Genomic DNA, 20899 nt, shown 5'->3' on the forward strand with positions numbered 1-20899 from the left:
ATAGGAGCCTATTATATAGTCTCGGGGCTGCATATATAAAGGCTCTGGAGCCTACAGTAGACATATATCTAGGTTCCAATAGTTTGTTGGCTGCGTTATATGTAGCAATTTTCTTAACTATTTTGGACGACCGGTTCTGATAATTTGGTGGGTTATTGTACATATAAATTCAATTATTGCTTTAATCACCAGCCAGTGTAAATCAGTTAGTATAGGAGTGATCCTTTCTCTAGGTGGGACACCTTTTATCAGTCTTGCTCCTCTGTTTATTATGTTTTGTTATTTCTTAAGTTGTACTTTTGGTAAATTGTCATAGATGGAGTTGCAGTAGTCAGTCCTGGTAATAGCACAGTTAATCACTAGTTTCTTTATAGAATTTTCATCCTGGCACTTTCTTATAAAAGCAATGTTTATTAGATGATAACCAGCAGTTTTTACTACATTATTTATTTGGGCATTGAAAGACAAGTTACAGTCAAGCAATATCCCTAGATCACGAACTTTACTAGATATCGGCACTGAGTCATTAAGTGATTGAAATTGTGATTGCACCACAAAATTAATGTTAGTGGAGTCCTATCAAATGAATTTCCAACGAATAGCTGAGTATTATTAGCAAGGTGTTGTCACCTATGTTGTTTATCCTCCTCATGGGTTTTGCGATGCATAGAACAGATGGGGATGGTGGAGAAGGATTGGACTGGATTTTTAATAGGAAAATAACTGACCTAGAGTTTGCTAATGACGCTGTCCTTATTAGCTAAACAGCACAAGTTTTGCCAGGCTTGCTTACCAGAATGCATGAAATATCACGGTAGGTGGGTCTCAAGAAAGAAAGACAGAGATGATGAGAACGGAAAATGCAATGGAAGATGAATTATCATTAGAAGGAGAAAGGATTAATGAGGTGGAATCATTTAAATATTTAGGAACTATGATCTCTAATACGGAGTTTTTAGATTTGGAATTTAATGATAGATTGAAAATAGCGAATCAGACAATTGCTAGGTTAAGTAAAATTTATAAGTCAAATCACCTGAAATTACATATAAAATCAGGCTATATATCAGGTTAATGAAACCGGTGTTACTGTATCGACGATATCCAACAGATTTTGTATATTTGAGAACGAAGCCCTCAGAAGAATATTGGGAATTAAATGGTAGGAGAGGATTAGAAATTAAACTTTGAGAGATTACTCAAATGCCATATGTGGATTAGATCATGGTGAGGGGTAGATAGAGATTGTTTTAGGCATGCTCTTCGCATTCCTCAAGAGAGATTATTTTACCATACTTTTCATTAGGCTCCAGAAGGCACTAGAAGAGTTGGTAGACCCAGGCCTACATGGCTGAGGACTATGTACTGTAAAGTAGATGAGGAATGGTAAGGTATTGATTTAAAAGCTCAAGATAGAGACGACTGGCGAAATCTAACCAAGGGGCTTTGCGTCAATAGGCATAGTAGATATATATATATATATATATATATATATATATATATATATATATATTCGTCGGCGCCCACTCGTGTCCGAGTAATGGTTTCTGTCGCTAGCCATCAGCCTCCTATCAGAAGAAGGGTGGAGGAAACGACAGAATGCCAGTAGCTGGGTATATTGTTTTGGGTGGTCGTGGCTTTGCAACGGCCACGCACACACACTTGGCCCACATCGTTTTCATCGCGGCTCAAGACATATGAGACAGGAGGCTTCTCCGATGTTGGTTGCATCGGGCTGCCGGGTTCTTGTTATGTCAAGGCCCGCCTTGTTGCCTGCCCGACCATATACTCTGGTCACGCACTTTTGAAGTTCGATTGATTCCACGGCTTGGTCATAGCTGGAATAAAACTTATAGAATACCGTGCATTATATAGTCCTATGATTGAGAAGGCATGACTATTAGAATTCGATGCATACCTAGTATTGAGAGCAGGATTTCACTGTCTATGAAGATCTAATGCAAAGGATAGTCGTAACGAGACATTAGACCTTAAGTTCTTGGCCAACAAATTAAGATGCTGTTCAACAGCTGAAAACCAAATAGGAGAAAAATTTTCGAAAGAAGACAAATAAAAGAATGAAAATGCTTCTTCAGAATAGCCTGATCACCAAAAGTCCTAAGACTCTTTCAATAAGACAATTGTTTATTTAATTAATGAAACAAACCAAATATGTTTCTCAATAGTAAGTTAACAAGAATCACATTTCAAATTTTAAAAGATTTTTATAAAGTTAGGAAAAGTCATTGCTGAGAACTGAATGTTGAGTAAACACTATCATCGACCTACAACAATCATACTTTCCAGTTTTCTTAGCTACAACTTCATGCCTCATAATTTGTACCGTGTACTAATTTAGTTAGATCTGTATAAGGGATTCAGGAACCCAAGATAAGCATTATATTGAAGCACAAGAGTTGCATCATCTGCATATGCAACGAGCTCTTTTTTTAGGCCAAATTACTTACCATGAATAATGTATAAAAAGTAATGGGTCAAGAACACTACCCAGAGGTTCACCAGTTGTCACATTGTTATAATCACTATGGTGCCCATCAACAACAACTAAATTTTGTCATTTTGTACATTAGTGCAAAAGGCACTAAATATAATGCAAAATCATAGATTTTTAGTTTCTTGAAAATTACTCTTTATTGTGGAGCTAAGGAAACCTTCAAAATCATAAGCTGCTGACATTTTGCTTCATTACACTTAGTATCAGACCTCAGTGCCGGCTTTTTTTTATTTCAAGTCTCTACCTGGCTGGTTCTGTGACATGTCAAAGGTGAAATATTTAGTTCGGAAGTAAAGTAAATATCCCTAAAAGTTACGGTATTAAAACCGTAAAATGAATTTCCAACCTTCTGCAGAACATAAAATTAAGTCTACTTCTGTGGTCACTTTGCCTTCCTTCTACTTCGATAGATTACAATATTAAATTGCTAGATATTTTAGAATGGGTGGGACACACTAAGAATATATCAAGGTACCACCCATATTCAAATTAGCTTTCTTTTCATTCCATTCTATTCCAAGTCAATTATTTAAAAGATGCACTACACAAGTATAAAACTAATTTTGATAAGTCCTTTCAATGTAGATCATGAATGGGAAAGGCAAGGAACCGGTCAGTGCACTGTCATAAAATGTCTTAAGAGACCGAACATATCGATTTATGATAGAACTCACCCTGTCTCCATCCTACTAGCTAAGATAAGGATGGACCAGGCATTAGCTGCATATTACTGTGCAAGCAGACCTCTTTGATCCCCAGAGCCTGTTATCCCTAGTTCACAGGGAGAGTAAATTTGTGATTTTACCTTAAATCCATCATCCCGTGAGCAGAGACTAAACTCCAGGTCCACTAGTTGAAAGTCAGGGACAATCCCAGTCAGCTATGTCACTCAATCAATCTGCCCCTAAGTGTCATATCTTTTCATGTTTAGCTATCATCTTGCTAACTTGAGTGCATCCACATAAGAGTTGTTCATAGAAGTGAGCTGACTGATATTTAAGCCAATTAGTGTTAGAAACCCAATTACTCTTTTTAAAAGTGTTACATTAGTTAGTGAAGGTAAAGATGTCCCAGGAAGGTAATAGTTCAAGTTCTTTCTGCTCAATTAATATGAAGCTGATGATAGTCCTTAATCTCAAGTAATAAATCCAAAAAGTAAGCTTGCAACAAAATCGTGGAATGATCGGAAGCCCAACTCCAATTGCTAAGTAAAGTTTTGTTGCTTATCTGGTTATTTCATTGAGGAAGGAACCTATGAACATAGAAAATAATCTGCTGTGTATTCAGTTATGTTGATGTGTTTTACTAGTTATAATAACCCTACTTGTACAGCGACTAATGGTCTATTGGACTAGCTACTGCCTTCTCAAATTACTTGCAGGCTCCAGGAAAGTTCCCAATTACTTCTCAATTGCAATTACTATGTCGGTTTCAATCGGATCTTTCCTTCAGTTGAAGACGATAAATGATTGAGGTCTATTTGAATTATGTAGGGATAGTCACAGTAATGCCTATTTTTTTTGTAGTGAAAGAGCTTTTAGACATAAAGAATTGGAATTTTTCCATTTAGTTCCTTACATAGGGGAACACTTGAAGGTAATCTTTCTTCATCTAATCTCATAATCTCATGAAATGATGGATTACATAAAGGATTTTATGTAAAGGAACTTTTTCAGTTTTTAACTTGAAGTATACTGTTTAATTCCATTACCAGTCAAAGGCGCAAACATTTTCTTTGGACGATGAAAAAACAAGTACTGAATCGTAAAGGTCTTGATAGTTATATGAGGATGAGAGGGATAAATGTTGAAAAGAAATAGTATGTAAATGGTACGGTAACACACATAACCTCAATTGTTAATTGAAAGCCTACAAAGTAGATAAGCACCCCTTGCTGGTAGATTTTTTGGTGATTTCTAATTATTTAACCTTTAGACTATATTGATTAACTTTAAAGCCTAGAAGAATATTGTATTTTTAGAAAATAGGATGACATTCTTAATATATGAACAAATGGTATCAGGATAATAAAGGGTATTATTTCTGTTATAATGCTGATATTTATTATCTTTTTTAGATACACATTATTTTTTGTATACAGTATTTTCCATGCGTTCCTTAAAAGCTAAGAATCAGGTTATCTAGCCTTCTGAGTCATTTATGAGATGTGTTGAGGAAAAGCGAGAGAATTAGCATCCTAGAGGGAAGACCTCTTTAATTCCTTTAGTCTCGCAGATGGCACGGTAAGCCTTTGCAACATGACAGGCATTTCTGCTTGCAAAGCACATTTTTCTGAAAGGCTCTGGGCGCACGACTGGATTGCATCGTGATCGAACTCCAAAGAGGGCTTGGCAGTGAAGCGCATGTACCACTGGAACCTGCATGGGACTTACAGGAGCAACTTGAGGGGTCTGGCACTGCTGATTTTCCTGCCAGGACTTGACAAGTTCTTGCATATTAGGTGCCCATGTACCTTGAGGAGTCATCCAGTCATTTCCCATCTCACCATCATAGGTGCCTAAAAGACCAGCTACTTTTCCAAATGTCCAGCCAGACACTTCAACTGATGCTGCGTGGCTCATTCTGTAAACACGAAGTGTTATGAATGGTGTTCTCACTTTGATCTTTTCCTGATCTTTGATGATCTCGACTTCACCTTGAACCTCTCTAGGGCCGCTGACAGGACGTCCATTCACGGTAACGGTAAAGTCAGGTTTGACCTCCATTGTAGCTCCAGCTGCCTTCATAATGAAGTGTGGGGAAGGAGCAGACTTCTGATTTTCCATCATCAAGGAGTGAGTCTTGTACTGTGCAAGCAAAACTTTGCATGGAGAATGAGGTACTCGTAGAACTGCTCCATCAAATGTAAGGATCTCGGTTCCATCAACAACCATGGCTGTACGATTGAAAGGTGGTAAAAGATAACGAGCATGACGAGGGAGGAATTTGTAGTAAGTCCACACAATGTTATCAACTGAAGTTGGCATAAGGGCTTCCAACCACCACAATGCACGGTCAACGACTGGAACTGGATTCAGTGATACATAAGACAAAGCTTGAGGAAGCGAGTGCACTGGTCGGCGAATAGGTAGCTGTAACTGGAAGTGACGACCTTCCATCTGAACAGGTAGTAAGAGTGCTTGTTGTACAACATTCTTAACCCACATATCTATGCTCTTGAACATCATGTGATCCTAGAATAAAAAAGGAAAAGATATAATTAAAGAATTTTCCCCTTAATAAATAGGATGCTGGTGTATATATTGAAGTATAACAAAATGTCTTTTTTCAATTATTCAAGTGGTCTTACAAAATTCATATGGTTGACAATCCAGTTAACGATATGTGTGGATTTCTTATAAAGCATGATGTTACGTCGCTGCATGTCAACATTCCTTCTGAGAGTAGACTTGATTTTGCTCAGAATCTGCTTCAATCCCTGGTATTCCTCTTGATGGTTCCTCCAAAGGGATTCAAATTCGGATTCTACATTCCTATAGACAGAACTCTCCTGGAACTCTGACCACCAGCGTTGAATTTCCTGAGGCATTTCACCAGTCTTCATACCGCGAGCAGTTCCCACCACAACTGTGAAAAAATATATATGTTTTCACAGGTTTTATTCCCAGCGTATCTACAAGTTTCCACAATGAAGCAGTTTAATTTTCTATATCTTTTTATTCCTAATTTTACCGTGTAATCTTCCATTTAAATCTTAAACAGTATAAATTTCAGTACTAACCCACCACCCTAATTCAAAATACCTTATATGAGGCAAATGAAGAAATGTAAGTTTCTTCATACTTTTACCACAAAATATACTGATATATGCAAGTTAATGCCTTTTAAATCTGTTAGAACAAATTTACAATAATACTTCAATTATATGAAAAACTGATAAGTTTATCTCATAAGAATTATATTACCTTCCTTGACGACACTAGTTAATCCAGAAAATTGTTCTTTAAGAGTCCTCATCATGTCGGATACAGATGAGGATAAAGTTTGTTGGAAGTGAGCATACTGAGACCAAAGTTTTGAGCATCCTTCAGCAATGTTAGTGACAAGGTCACTGTGAGTCCATTTTCTGATATTATCTAATCTAGGAATGACTAAATCGTTTTCTAAGTCAGAATAGATCCTTGAGGCTTCATTCTTCATTTCCTGCCATAATACTGACATTTGGGCAGAGGGTGATCCGGAACCCTCTTTTAAAACTTCCGTGCTCATAGAATCCATCCAGTTGCCTGCAGATGAAATGTGGTTCCTCCAGATATCTTGAAGTTCACTCTGAAAAATATAGAATGTCACCTCAAGGTGCATTTGATGCTTTTTTCATATTTAACTAAGAAATTGGAAGCTTAAAATTATTGATTATATTAGGAAAATATATTTGATCATACCTTGATTTGATGCAGCTTTTCACCTTCATACTTAGTTTCCAGCTTCATCATTGAGGGAGAAGTAAGCATCAAACGAGCCATGCCGATTGGCCTTTTCTCCATGGTTTCTGGGTTGGCTTCTGAGATGCAGACCTCGACATCCTTCAATCCTTTCATACCAATCTTGGTTACATGCATTTTGTCACTTCCATGCTTCCTTGTGGTCATTTCTATAAATGCTGGCTTGCAAAGTTCAGAATAAATATCATAAGTTCCAATAAGAGAGGTCATAGCCTTGCCTTCAGCTCGGATTCCATAGCAAGAAGAACTCTGATGAGGATGCAGTGCTAGAGCAATGTCTACAGCCTTTTGATTTTCATTCTTCACCATGAAAGAAATAGCAGCATTTCTGCCAGACCTCATATCTATTCTTCCTGACATCAAGAAAGAAGTAGGAGAAGAGTGAGTCTTGTGGAATTTAATGTCAAATCCATAATTACCAGGACCATGGGCAGCACGTACAATTACTTTGGGCTGAACTTTGAGTACCTGAAATATAAGTTTTATGAATTAAAATAAGAATATAGTTTTAGTAGAAGATTATTTCTTTATTTATTTATGAGACTTAAGAAATAATATAGTTTGTATAACACACCTTTCCTGAAAGTTGTGCTTCAACGACGACAGTGTTTTTAGCAAAGATGCTGGATTCCAATTTTCCAATAATCTTATCTTCTGGTTTCTGGAAAATATCTAATTCTACAGTTCCTGTGATCTTCTCTTCACCTCTTCGAAGTTGAATATCCATTCGACGGTCCCTCTCTAGACTAGGATGACTGATACGTCCTTCAAATCTAGACTCTCTATTCCAGTCGGAGTGAGATTGGCGTAATGCAATTTCATACTTTGCACTACTCATACCCTTGTGAGGAATGAACCCACAGTGGCAGTCAGAACAGGGTGTGCCAGTACAGTCATTACACTTGCATTCTCCCTCCATTGTGCGAGAAGGTGTCATGAGTAACAATGAAAGAGAATGACGTTCATGGTTCTTGAAGTGAGCACGATAAAGGGCAGAAGAATGTGTTGCCATAGATGTCATGGATGATGAGGTAGAGGATAGGAGATGTTCCAATGCCTTCATAAGTTCAGATACTTGTTTGAGGTTGAGTTCTACTTCAAATCCTTGAACTCCACCCTCAGGAGAAAGTTTTAGCTTATACATTGCACCATTTACAGGAGAGCCCATTTCAATGACCCACTTAGTACTGTATTCACCTTGTTGATTATTCATCTGAAGTTGGGTCCTTATTGGTTGTTGGAGTGATGGGCAGGAAATGTCAATCTGCAAATTATTAATATTCTTGTTATCACTGAATTGCTTACAGAAATCTTTTTTTAAACTTCTTGATAATTATTTAGCTGTGAATATATGGTTATCAAGAAAAAATAGTTTAAATGACTTCTTCACATTGCTATGGACTTACTTTATTTATTGAGTCTATCAATGAATTAAAAAAAGGACTATATTCAATTTTTCATTAGACAATAAAAAAAATTTATATAAAAAAGTCATGTAATATCAGGACGTAAATTGTTCATTATACGACGCAGTATAAAAAAAGAATTGAAAATTAAGCTTTTTCCTGTATTGTTCAGTTATGAAGAGTACCAATAAAAAGTGTCAAATCTATCTTAAATATAAGTAATAGTTTACCTTTAGATCAGCTTCCCTTTGGGTTGGAGTCCAATGATGCATTGCTTCCAAGTTCATTGTTGACTGTCGACCTTCAGGAGCATTAAGATCTACTTTGGTCATCATCTTGCAGTTGCGAAGTCCTTCACGCCATTCAAGAGAAGTTTGGGAATTCCACTTATACTCTTTGTTTTCGGGTGTCCTGAGAGTTCCTTCTATCTCTACTTTTGGTCCTGAGGACTCTTTCTCTACCATTACCATAGCATTCATTTTGTACATTTGTTGGCTGGGAGTAGTAACTTCTAGCATCAAGTTGTTCCTTCCAATAAACCAAGTGCAAGGATCGCTGAGCTTTAGTTCAGCTTTGAACTGATGCTGTTTCTCTAAGTAAATCCAGTTACCCCTATAAAAGTAAAAATATCAAGAATATATTACCTAATATAAACAGGACATTAATATAGGATTATGCATGATAGTTATTGATACTAAAAACTTCACTGTAAAAGTGTAACATTAAGAACTTACTGGATAACACAGTCTCGTAGAGTTGCTAATGGATTAACCAGTCTGACTTCAGCCTTGATTTTCTTATTTGGGTTACGATCAGCATCCCAGGCTAATTCTGCATTTGCTCTCTTGCTTTCGAAATCAATATCAAAGAATCCTTTCCTCCTCAATGGAGAAGAGCTCTTTGGCATAATGAGTTGATTAAAACTGAGGTGAAGAACTTTCTCGCTAACTATAACATTCATGGTCTTTTCTACCATTGATGGGACAATCATTTTAAACTGCACATTTGTTTCTTTTCCATCTTGAGTTGCCATGTTCCATTCTGTAGCAATAAGACGTTCTTCTCTGTTCTTTAGCTCAAATGTGAAGGCCTGCTTTCCATGCATTAATACAACGGAAGTCGAGACTGTGTAGGGTTGGAAACGAAGTAAAACAACCCTCATCTCGGTCTTAAACTGAGTGTTTCTAGAAGAGATCATAGCTGTGAGTGGTCCTTCTACTTGGAGAATAGGACTTTCTCCATGTTTAGCAACTGCTTTAACTTGATACTGAGAACTTCCTTGACCTGCTGCAGAAGCTTGAAGCATCATTTTCTTCATGCGTGCTGGGATATCAAGCTAGAAGAAGATTAGTCAATTAGTTTCATAGACAAGCGTTCAACTTATTGTTCTCTTATAAAAGTGAATTTTATTATGATCACCCAAAAGAAAAAGAAAAAAAAATACTCACTAATAACTTCAAATGATGTGTTTCTCCAGACCGCATCAACATCATCTCGACTTCGATAACCTTTGCACTTTCTCCTTGGGAGACCACTTGTAATACAACTCCCTTTTTACTTTCTTGATTGTATAAAACAAGGTTTTTCTTATATCTGGCGCTTCCAATTTTAGCTAAAAAAGAAAAAGATATGGAAATTAAGTTCTTTTACCAGTTTGAGGAAAATAAACAGGCAAGAACACCTTTCCTATGATAAAGAAATATTTAGAAAACTACAAATAATAGAACATATTTATAGCTCTTATTCTAGGTATTCATTTAAAATCTTCGTTAAAGAAAATTTGTTCCAATACTTAGCAGAAAGAAAATAAGTTAATGCTTGATGGACCATCTCAAAAGCAAAATCAACAACCTTGATATTGTACAAACCTTCAAGATTAGTTTTCAGTGCCATATCCATGAATGAGCTTCCTTCCATGACATGGGTGGCAGTCATTTCAACCTTCTCATTTCCTTTCTGACCAAACTTGAGTTCTGACTTGTACTGTGATTCACTTTCCTTCCTTACAAAAGAGACCAAGTGCCATTGTCGGAATGCAAGGTTTGTTTCAAACTTGCGCAGCCTTCTTGGATAAGGAATCATGGATCCCTCAATGAAACACATATCTGCGCTAGCTGTTGAAAGAGTTACAAAGATAGATATACATATATAGCTTTTTGAAATATTTCAACAATTAACCAAACTTATCACATATATATACAAATTATATGTAATTTTTTATATGTTATGTCAGTAGCAATGATTATCATATGTAATGAATACCTTCAAAGTTGAGTTGGACACGTTCCCTAACTGCAGCTAATGTCTGCAATGCCATATCCAATTTAACTTCTTCTCCTTCTCCAATCATCAAGAACTTAGCTTCAATACCCTTTGTACTAGGATTGTACTGTCTGCTTTCACTGAAATAAGCAATCATCTCTAGTTGTTTTTCTGATTGAGTCCACTTTCTGGTCATCTGGATCTTGATACCTCCTAAACGCTCTGATTCAAACGTTGCAGAGATTTTCTTTGCCTCTCCTTCATTAGTAGAGGAAATAAGAGCATTGCATTTCCTTGGTGAGGAAGATCCTGGAGTTTCGAGCTCAATCTTTATTACTCTCTTTCCTCCAGTGTTTTCTTCTCTACCCATTACACGGATTCCTCTCATACCCGAGTCGGCCTTTTCTAAGAACACTTGGATGTTAGCAGGTGGACCAAGAGGAAGACCTTCACTGCGGAAAATATTTGGCATGTTGACATCGTAACAAAGTTTAAGTCCTAGCATTGGTTCCAGTTTCATTACACAAGACCGAGATTGGAATCGTGTGCTTCGTACAGATGAAGGATTGATTTTCGTCTCTTCTTGACCCATTACTCTCTTCATGAGGTAGATTTCACTCCTCATATTCAATAATTCCATTTTCTCTGGTATCTCTAATGTTACCTCAAAGCCTTGACCAGATGTGTATTTGGCATTAATGCTAGTTCCAACATTTGTTGAAATACGATTCCTCATTTTGATTCCAGTTCGAACAATATGGCAGTCATAGCCAATAAAGGCATCAATTTGAGTTGATAGACTTGGGTAGAATTTCATGACACCAGGAGTGCCGGACATTAGTCCCCTGACGCGAGATTCCATCTTAAGACCAACCATAGCAGTTGCCTCTAGTTTCATTTTGAGAGGTAATCCTTGCATTGTAGGCAAATGATAATCAAGGTAAAGCTGAGCTGCCCGTACTGTATCCAGGTTGTTTTCTGCAGCTCTATTAATCATGTCGTCAAAACTATCAAACATGTTATTGATAAGTTCTTCCATTTTGATATTTTTCATATTTCCCATTAAAGATCCAAAGGCCATTTCCTGATTATTAATGCGAGCATAGAAGTCTGCTTTCTGCATATGTCTGTTTCCATATAATTTATCAAAGAGATGAGAGATCTGTGACAAATCAATAGACCTCCTTTGCCTGAAAGAGCCTTGTAACCGTTCGTTTATCTTGTTGAATGTTTCTTCAATATTTGATGAGAGATCACGGAGAATCTGTCTTGATGAGGTTTTCCTGAGGTAACTTTCTGGGCCAAACATTTCTTCTATGATTGATTCAATTCCTTCAAATCGTGCTCCAATCTCTCCAATATTGAAAGGTGTTGCTCCAAGGGCTCCAGTAAGATTAAGGTTAACTGATCGGGGAATGAAGGATCCTGGAGCATAGATGAGATTAGACTCCATACCAGCACCTACACCAAAGGTTGGGGCATAGTATGATAGGTCAACATTGCGAGAGATCTTTCGCCAGTCCTTGGTGAAGTTAGATGGCAGGACTATGGTTTCAAGCATATTTTTGAGATTTCCCTTAAAAGAAGCAGTTGATTCACGGACATTCTGCAGATGACTTAAGATGAAACTCCTCACTGCAAAGATGAACGTTAAATTAACATTCATTACCAGTTCTATATTTCAAGGAAAGTCAATAAGAAGTGCGCAAGAAATTTTATCAACAGGTTAATTTTTGGTTCAGAATTGACAAACATAAACTTACCCTGAGTATTTTCTGCAATAGCAATTTTATCTGTAATCATCTTTAGATCTTCATATTTGGCACATTTGACTGCTGCTAGATATGATCCAATACGAACTTCAGTTTTCTTTCTTGGATCAAGTACAACATTAATCAGCTGTTTGATTGCCGGATGTATCTGTAAAAAACCATTATGAGAGAGAGGATTAAATAAAAATTATGCGCTTTACCTATGAATGTTAAAACTTAGCAACATCATGAGAATTTGTTTGTTTGTTTTTTTTACAGTACTCTGATATAATAAGGCAGGTTAGTCAACATTGGTGAAAACTATTTTGTACACCAAAGAAAGAAAAGCTACATTACTTTGAAATAATTATAGGGTACTCTAAAACCAATACTAAATTGTGGCTAATTTGATTTAGAAATTAAATGTATCATAGTTTCCTCTTTGATGTTAAATTCAGATTGGACTTACTTCTGGGGTACAGCGAACGTTTCTGAAGGCTTGTGTGGCAGCGATGCGAATACCTTGGTCAGCCTCTGAATTTTCTATGCACTGCATGATTGGTCGAGCCATTTCTGAATTCATCACACCCATATTTCCGAGAGATTTGAGTAACACGAGAGCCTGGTTTCTAGTTTGTTCATTTGGTGAAGGAGTGCAAACTTGTCCTACCTTGGTGCTTAGAGTCTCGGCCAACTGACGAACAGGTGCTTTTTCTTGGCATTTGGGATTTTGCCTGCAATAAGTATGCACCATGGATGCACCAGCTAAAGTGGTCCTTGGGAAACGTTGGTACTGTTCAAATAGAGGTTTCAAAGCTTCAATAGAGTGAATACATGGTCGGGGCATGAAGTACATTGAAGCAGCATAAAGAGCAGCTCGTCCTCCAGTAGCCTTTCCAGAAACCAACTCTTGAACCATAACCTTAACTGCTCCAGATTCGTAAACAAAAGCTAATCCATCTAAGAACATACTTTCAAGCTTTTGACGTTGTTCACAGATCTGTCCACCACGGATCTTCTCCAGAGTTTGTGGGATTGCTTCTTCAGGTACTCGGCGCATATATTGTAAGGCTTTAGCCAAATAAGATGCTGTATCTTCTTGAACTCCATGCTTCATCTTTTGACACACCTCTTTGAGCATTGCATCTAGCTTGGCTACCATTGATGGGTCCTTCTTCATTGTATGCTGGTCGTAGCGAAGAGTCTTTCTGATAAAGCGACTAGGGAGCTGAGAAACTGCTGGTGGAACGTTGTCGGTTTCTGACTCAAATCGTAAAGTTGATTCTTGGACAGCTTCTATGTACTTATAAGAACCATAGGCTGGTCGGATGATGTTCTTGTCTTTACAAGTGATGCTGGTGTAAACACCTTTTGTAATTTCTTGTTTGCATTCTGAAAAGGATTCTTCCATAGGCAAAGGAGCCTTTAGCCAAGCTTTTGTTGACTCAGCTCGGTTGATAAAATGATCTTGGCAGAACCGATGGTTTTTCATTTTCATCACAACAACCTTCTCTCCTTCATTTTTCACCTCATACATAGTTGAACAGTTACCGATGATATCAGTCTGTATAAAACAGAAATAGTAAAGATTAATAGCCTTAAATTTATACTATAGATACCATTTTTTCCTTCATAGAATCATATTTAATTATATATGTTACTGTCATGATTTATATAACAATATTTTACTGTTGTTATATTTACTAATACCAATCAGACTACTTACCTCTGTAAAGTTCAGACCCGTGTTGATAGAGGAGTTGGAAGGCAAAGTGTTCTGGAAAGCAGATGCAATTCCCTTTTTCATGTTGACAGACCAAACATCATCATCAGGATGGGCACAGGACTCCATCACCCGTCCATCGATGATAGACACGACCAAGGGGTACCTCTCGAGGAATCTAGCTTCAGAAGACCCTGAAAAATGTAAGTAACCCACAATAACACCTGGTCGCTAAAGCTAAGTGTTTATTTTTTTCAGAATTTGTGTGATAAATGCACGTTAAATTTTAGAATGAGGACTTGGATATTTACCTGAGCCACCTCCCATAGAGGGATTCTTCATCGTGATGGCCATGTCACAGGGAGAGAGCCAGGAAAGCTCAACCTGAGAGCGCCATTCTATGTCTGTATTGGCTCCTTCAACATCTTTGAGGTTAATCCTAGACTTCCCTGTGTACGAATACACGTAGGTCTTCTCTGGGGCGTAAAAGAGTTTGGGAGATCCGGCAACTGGACATTCTCTTGAGCATAGGTTAGTGGTTGATGGCCAAGGAGCTAGAAAAAGTAAATTGTGGAGGTGACACATGCATCCTGGTATAATGAGGAGTATCTCTTAAATCTCAAAAGGTAAATCATGAGAATGTACAAAATTAACGATTCGAGTTTCTAGCTCTAATTATGAGTAAACATTCATTTTTCAAACAGGCAGAAAATATATTTAAAAAAGGTTTAGGCTACATATACAATTTAATTTAGTGAGGTCTAGTTCTTAGAACAAATACATAGTAAGCAGCTCAAAATGAATGAATTTTGTTTATGGTTAAGACTAATTGCACAGTGGTGAATAATAGAGAATAATTACCAGCTGAAGCAGCCGCCAAGATGGCGAACACAAATAAGGCTGAGTAGGTCATGGTGTCAGCAGGCTGAGAGCACCACAACTTCTGATTATTCTCCTTGTGGGAGACGCTTTTATACTGCCTGGGACCGCTGGCATTTTATCGGTCACGTTGATAATCAGATAAGAAGAGAGAAATTTTTATCTTGGGTTGGCACACTCAGCCCTTTTGTGAAGTGTGTCTGGGTTTAATCATGGTGATAACTCTTCTTGTTATTTTCTATAAGCTTTTATTTGACGTTTTGTTTGAAGAATACCATAAGGTAGACAGGATCTGCTAGTCTAGGATTGCAATAATGTTCCAGAAATTGATTTTTAAGACAAAAGATATTTGATATAATAATTAATTTTGTTTGAACAGTTAATTTTTTTCATTATTGTTATTGTCATAGCTTATACTTCTATCTCAAAGGGCAAAACATCCAAAAAAAAAAAAAAAATTAATTTTCCGCTAAGCAATCGTTCTCCAAATGAAACGCTTGTATGGAAAGAGAAAGAACAAGAATCAAGAAGTTGCTCGTGATATTGATCAAAATAGGCTTTCTTATTTGAATTACTCATTACTCATTGAATTATTCATTACTTATTACTCATACTTTAATCCCAGGTAATATTTTAGAAAAAGAAAGACAAGCCAAATCAAAAGCATTAAACCTTAGTTGAAGGTTCAAAGAAGAGTCAGTATCCATCAGTGTTGAACAGATTCCATGAAAAAGTTAGATGCGAAGAAGTGTTTAGGATAATGACTGCAAGTTTTGAACATTTTTTAAGGTTTATCGTATACATCTCGAATTACCTAAATTGTGACTGAACAGTATTTCTGGCAACATTTAGTAATTAAAGCTCTTTTGACATTGAGTAAAAGTATATATGGAAATAGGGGGGAAATACAGGTTCTTTCACCGGGAAAACCTATTAATGTGTTCATTTACTAAAGCTTTTCTATTTATTTCATTTGTGGCCTAGATATTATTAACTACCCACAGTAGATGAGGATTATTATTATCATTTTTGTTTTTTTAGTATTCGCAGTCTACAGAGACTGGTGGTTTATAGTGTGGGGTACCGAGTTACATCCAGCTTCCCTAGGAATTCATCACTTTCCTCACTATATGTGTGATTTCAAGTAGCGAACTATTCTGCAGAAGTCCTGCGGCTATATAAGCTCCTATCTTCTCAAGTTTCTTTTTCAATAGATTAGTTATGGTTTCCGGTGCTCCTAGAATTATTGGTACCACTTATACCTGCATATTCCATAGCTTTCTCAATTAATTTTGTAAGTCCTGGTACTTTTCTATTTTTACCTCCCTTTATCTTCAACTCTTGGGTCCCACAGTACTGCAACATCTATGACTGATACTTTTTTCTTTGTTTGGTCGACCAGCGTGACATCTGATCACTACCTTATACTGTAGTGCGAGAATAATTTAGCCTGATCATTTTCTACCATAGATTGTGGTTGATGTTCGATGTTCGTACCTTGTTACTTTTGGTGTCTCTATGTTAACTAGAGCACACTTTTCTACTCCAAACTCCATCTTGATGTGTCTTATCAAAAAATGAAAATAAGAGCATTAAGAAATAATGTGTAAATGAGAGATAAAAATGATATAGATAATTATCACTTTACTTAGACGGTTGTTTTTCCAGTCCCATACAGCAGGGGCACCCCACTCTCTACAGGACCTCCACTGTTGTTATATCTCGTTTGTTCAGAGTATTCAACGTATCATATCACGCATTGCTCATTTACTGTTGATTCTTCAGTTTCCTCTTGAAAACCTTATTGTCTTCAATCATTCGTATGTCTCATAGGAGCCTATTATATAGTCTCGGGGCTGCATATATAAAGGCTCTGGAGCCTACAGTAGACATATATCTAGGTTCCAATAGTTTGTTGGCTGCGTTATATGTAGCAATTTTCTTAACTATTTTGGACGACCGGTTCTGATAATTTGGTGGGTTATTGTACATATAAATTCAATTATTGCTTTAATCACCAGCCAGTGTAAATCAGTTAGTATAGGAGTGATCCTTTCTCTAGGTGGGACACCTTTTATCAGTCTTGCTCCTCTGTTTATTATGTTTTGTTATTTCTTAAGTTGTACTTTTGGTAAATTGTCATAGATGGAGTTGCAGTAGTCAGTCCTGGTAATAGCACAGTTAATCACTAGTTTCTTTATAGAATTTTCATCCTGGCACTTTCTTATAAAAGCAATGTTTATTAGATGATAACCAGCAGTTTTTACTACATTATTTATTTGGGCATTGAAAGACAAGTTACAGTCAAGCAATATCCCTAGATCACGAACTTTACTAGATATCGGCACTGAGTCATTAAGTGATTGAAATTGTGATTGCACCACAAAATTAATGTTAGTGGAGTCCTATCAAATGAATTTCCAACGAATAGCTGAGTATTATTAGCAAGGTGTTGTCACCTATGTTGTTTATCCTCCTCATGGGTTTTGCGATGCATAGAACAGATGGGGATGGTGGAGAAGGATTGGACTGGATTTTTAATAGGAAAATAACTGACCTAGAGTTTGCTAATGACGCTGTCCTTATTAGCTAAACAGCACAAGTTTTGCCAGGCTTGCTTACCAGAATGCATGAAATATCACGGTAGGTGGGTCTCAAGAAAGAAAGACAGAGATGATGAGAACGGAAAATGCAATGGAAGATGAATTATCATTAGAAGGAGAAAGGATTAATGAGGTGGAATCATTTAAATATTTAGGAACTATGATCTCTAATACGGAGTTTTTAGATTTGGAATTTAATGATAGATTGAAAATAGCGAATCAGACAATTGCTAGGTTAAGTAAAATTTATAAGTCAAATCACCTGAAATTACATATAAAATCAGGCTATATATCAGGTTAATGAAACCGGTGTTACTGTATCGACGATATCCAACAGATTTTGTATATTTGAGAACGAAGCCCTCAGAAGAATATTGGGAATTAAATGGTAGGAGAGGATTAGAAATTAAACTTTGAGAGATTACTCAAATGCCATATGTGGATTAGATCATGGTGAGGGGTAGATAGAGATTGTTTTAGGCATGCTCTTCGCATTCCTCAAGAGAGATTATTTTACCATACTTTTCATTAGGCTCCAGAAGGCACTAGAAGAGTTGGTAGACCCAGGCCTACATGGCTGAGGACTATGTACTGTAAAGTAGATGAGGAATGGTAAGGTATTGATTTAAAAGCTCAAGATAGAGACGACTGGCGAAATCTAACCAAGGGGCTTTGCGTCAATAGGCATAGTAGATATATATATATATATATATATATATATATATATATATATATATATATATATATATATATATATTCGTCGGCGCCCACTCGTGTCCGAGTATTGGTTTCTGTCGCTAGCCATCAGCCTCCTATCAGAAGAAGGGTGGAGGAAACGACAGAATGCCAGTAGCTGGGTATATTGTTTTGGGTGGTCGTGGCTTTGCAACGGCCACGCACACACACTTGGCCCACATCGTTTTCACCGCGGCTCAAGACATATGAGACAGGCGGCTTCTCCGATGTTGGTTGCATCGGGCTGCCGGGTTCTTGTTATGTCAAGGCCCGCCTTGTTGCCTGCCCGACCATATACTCTGGTCACGCACTTTTGAAGTTCGATTGATTCCACGGCTTGGTCATAGCTGGAATAAAACTTATAGAATACCGTGCATTATATAGTCCTATGATTGAGAAGGCATGACTATTAGAATTCGATGCATACCTAGTATTGAGAGCAGGATTTCACTGTCTATGAAGATCTAATGCAAAGGATAGTCGTAACGAGACATTAGACCTTAAGTTCTTGGCCAACAAATTAAGATGCTGTTCAACAGCTGACAACCAAATAGGAGAACAATTTTCGAAAGAAGACAAATAAAAGAATGAAAATGCTTCTTCAGAATAGCCTGATCACCAAAAGTCCTAAGACTCTTTCAATAAGACAGTTGTTTATTCAATTAAAGAAACAAACCAAATATGTTTCTCAAAAGTAAGTAAACAGGAATCACATTTCAAATTTTAAAAGATTTTTAAGAAGTTAAGAAAAATTATTGCAAGACCTGAATGTTGGGTAAACACTATCCTCGACCTACTAGCAATCATACTTTCCAGTTTTCTTAGCGTTCAACTTCAGGCCTCATAATTTTTACCGTGTACTAATTTAGCTAGATCAGTATTAAATTGATTCAGCAACCCAAGATAAGCATTATATTGAAGCAGAGGGAGTAGCATCATCTTCATATGCAACGAGCTCTTTTTCTAGGCCAAATTACATATCATGAATAAAATATAAAAAGTAATGGGTCAAGAACACTACCCAGAGGTTCACCAGTTGTCTCATTCTTATAATCACTATGGTGCCCATCAACAACAACTAAACTTTGTCATTTTGTACATTAGTGCAAAAGGCACTAAATATAATGCAAAATCATGGATTTTTAGTTTCTTGAAAATTAGTCTTTATTGTGGAGCTAAGGAAACCTTCAAAATCATAAGCTGCTGACATTTTGCTTCATTACACTTAGTATCAGACCTCAGTGCCGGCTTTTTTTTTATTTGAAGTCTCTACCTGGCTGGTTCTTTAACATGTCAAAGGTGAAATATTTAGTTTGGAAGTAAAGTAAATATCCCTAAAAGTTACGGTGTTAGAACCGTAAAATGAATTTCCAACCTTCTGCAGAACATAAAATTAAGTCTACTTCTGTGGTCACTTTGCCTTCCTTCTACTTCGATAGATTACAATATTAAATTGCTAGATATTTTAGAATGGGTGGGACACACTAAGAATATATCAAGGTACCACCCATATTCAAATTGGCATTCTTTTAATTACATTCTATTCAAAGTCAATTATTTAACAGATGCACTACACAAGTATAAAACTAGTTTTGATAAATCCTTTCAATGTAGTGCATGAATGGGAAAGGTAAGGAACCGGTCAGTGCACTGTCATAAAATGTCTTAAGAGACCGAACGTATCGATTTATGATAGAACTCACCCTGTCTCCATACTACTAGCTAAGATAAGGATGGACCAGGCATTAGCTGCATATTACTCTGCAAGCAGATCTCTTTGATCCCCAGAGCCTGTTATCCCTAGTTCACAGGGAGAATAAATTTGTGATTTTACCTTAAATCCATCATCCCGTGAGCAGAGACTAAACTCCAGGTCCACTAGTTGAAAGTCAGGGACAATCCCAGTCAGCTATGTCACTCAATCAATCTGCCCCTAAGTGTCATATCTTTTTTTATTTAGCTATCATCTTGCTAACTTGAGTGCATCCACATAAGAGTTGTTCATAGAAGTGAGCTGACTGATATTTAAGCCAATTAGAGTTAGAAACCCAATTGCTCTTTTTAAAAGTGTTACATTAGTTAGTGAAGGTAAAGATGTGTCAGGAAGGTAATAATTCAAGTTCTTTCTGCTCAATTAATATGAAACTGATGATAGTCCTTAATCTCAAGTAATAAATCCAAAAAGTAAGCTTGCAACAAAATCGTGGAATGATCGGAAGCCCAACTCCAATTGCTAAATAAAGTTTTGTTGCTTATCTGGTTATTTCATTGAGGAAGGAACCTATGAACATAGAAAATAATCTGCTGTGTATTCAGTTGATGTTGATGTGTGTTTACTAGTTATAATAACCCTTCTTGTACAGAGAGTAATGGTCTACTGGACTATCTACTGCCTTCTCAAATTATTTGCAGGCTCCAGGAAAGTTCCCAATTACTTCTCAATTGCAATGACTATGTCGGTCTCAATCGGATCTTTCCTTCTGTTGGAGACGAGATATAATTGATATCTATTTGAATTATGTGAGGTATAGTCAAAGTTATACCTATTGTTTTGTAGTGAAA

The 20899-nt window shown here is 36.9% G+C and overlaps 1 protein-coding gene across 1 annotated transcript; it reads right to left on the minus strand.

Moving 5' to 3' along the window:
- Positions 1-4562: 4562 nt before the first annotated feature.
- On the minus strand, positions 4563-15075 carry LOC137617384 (vitellogenin-like). Its single transcript, XM_068347403.1, has 15 exons — positions 14982-15075; positions 14432-14674; positions 14124-14314; positions 12867-13961; positions 12410-12566; positions 10647-12281; positions 10253-10498; positions 9833-9996; positions 9119-9720; positions 8615-8996; positions 7553-8242; positions 6919-7446; positions 6442-6805; positions 5826-6103; positions 4563-5709 (listed from the first exon to the last, which is right to left on the minus strand). The coding sequence occupies exons 1-15, from the start codon at positions 15031-15033 to the stop codon at positions 4705-4707; spliced, it is 7632 nt and encodes a 2543-aa protein (XP_068203504.1). The 5' UTR covers positions 15034-15075; the 3' UTR covers positions 4563-4704.
- Positions 15076-20899: the final 5824 nt, after the last annotated feature.

This window comes from Palaemon carinicauda, chromosome 23, assembly GCF_036898095.1.
Source record: "Palaemon carinicauda isolate YSFRI2023 chromosome 23, ASM3689809v2, whole genome shotgun sequence".
Lineage (NCBI taxonomy): Eukaryota > Metazoa > Arthropoda > Malacostraca > Decapoda > Palaemonidae > Palaemon > Palaemon carinicauda.

Excerpts from the sequence above, each read along its gene's own strand:
- LOC137617384 (XM_068347403.1), bottom strand. The coding sequence starts at position 15,033 with ATGACCTACTCAGCCTTATTTGTGTTCGCCATCTTGGCGGCTGCTTCA. Across the intron at positions 14,675-14,981 it reads CTTGGCGGCTGCTTCAGCTG|CTCCTTGGCCATCAACCACT; the intron begins GTAATTATTCTC and ends TACTTTTTCTAG. Across the intron at positions 10,499-10,646 it reads TGTCCAACTCAACTTTGAAG|CTAGCGCAGATATGTGTTTC; the intron begins GTATTCATTACA and ends CTCTTTCAACAG.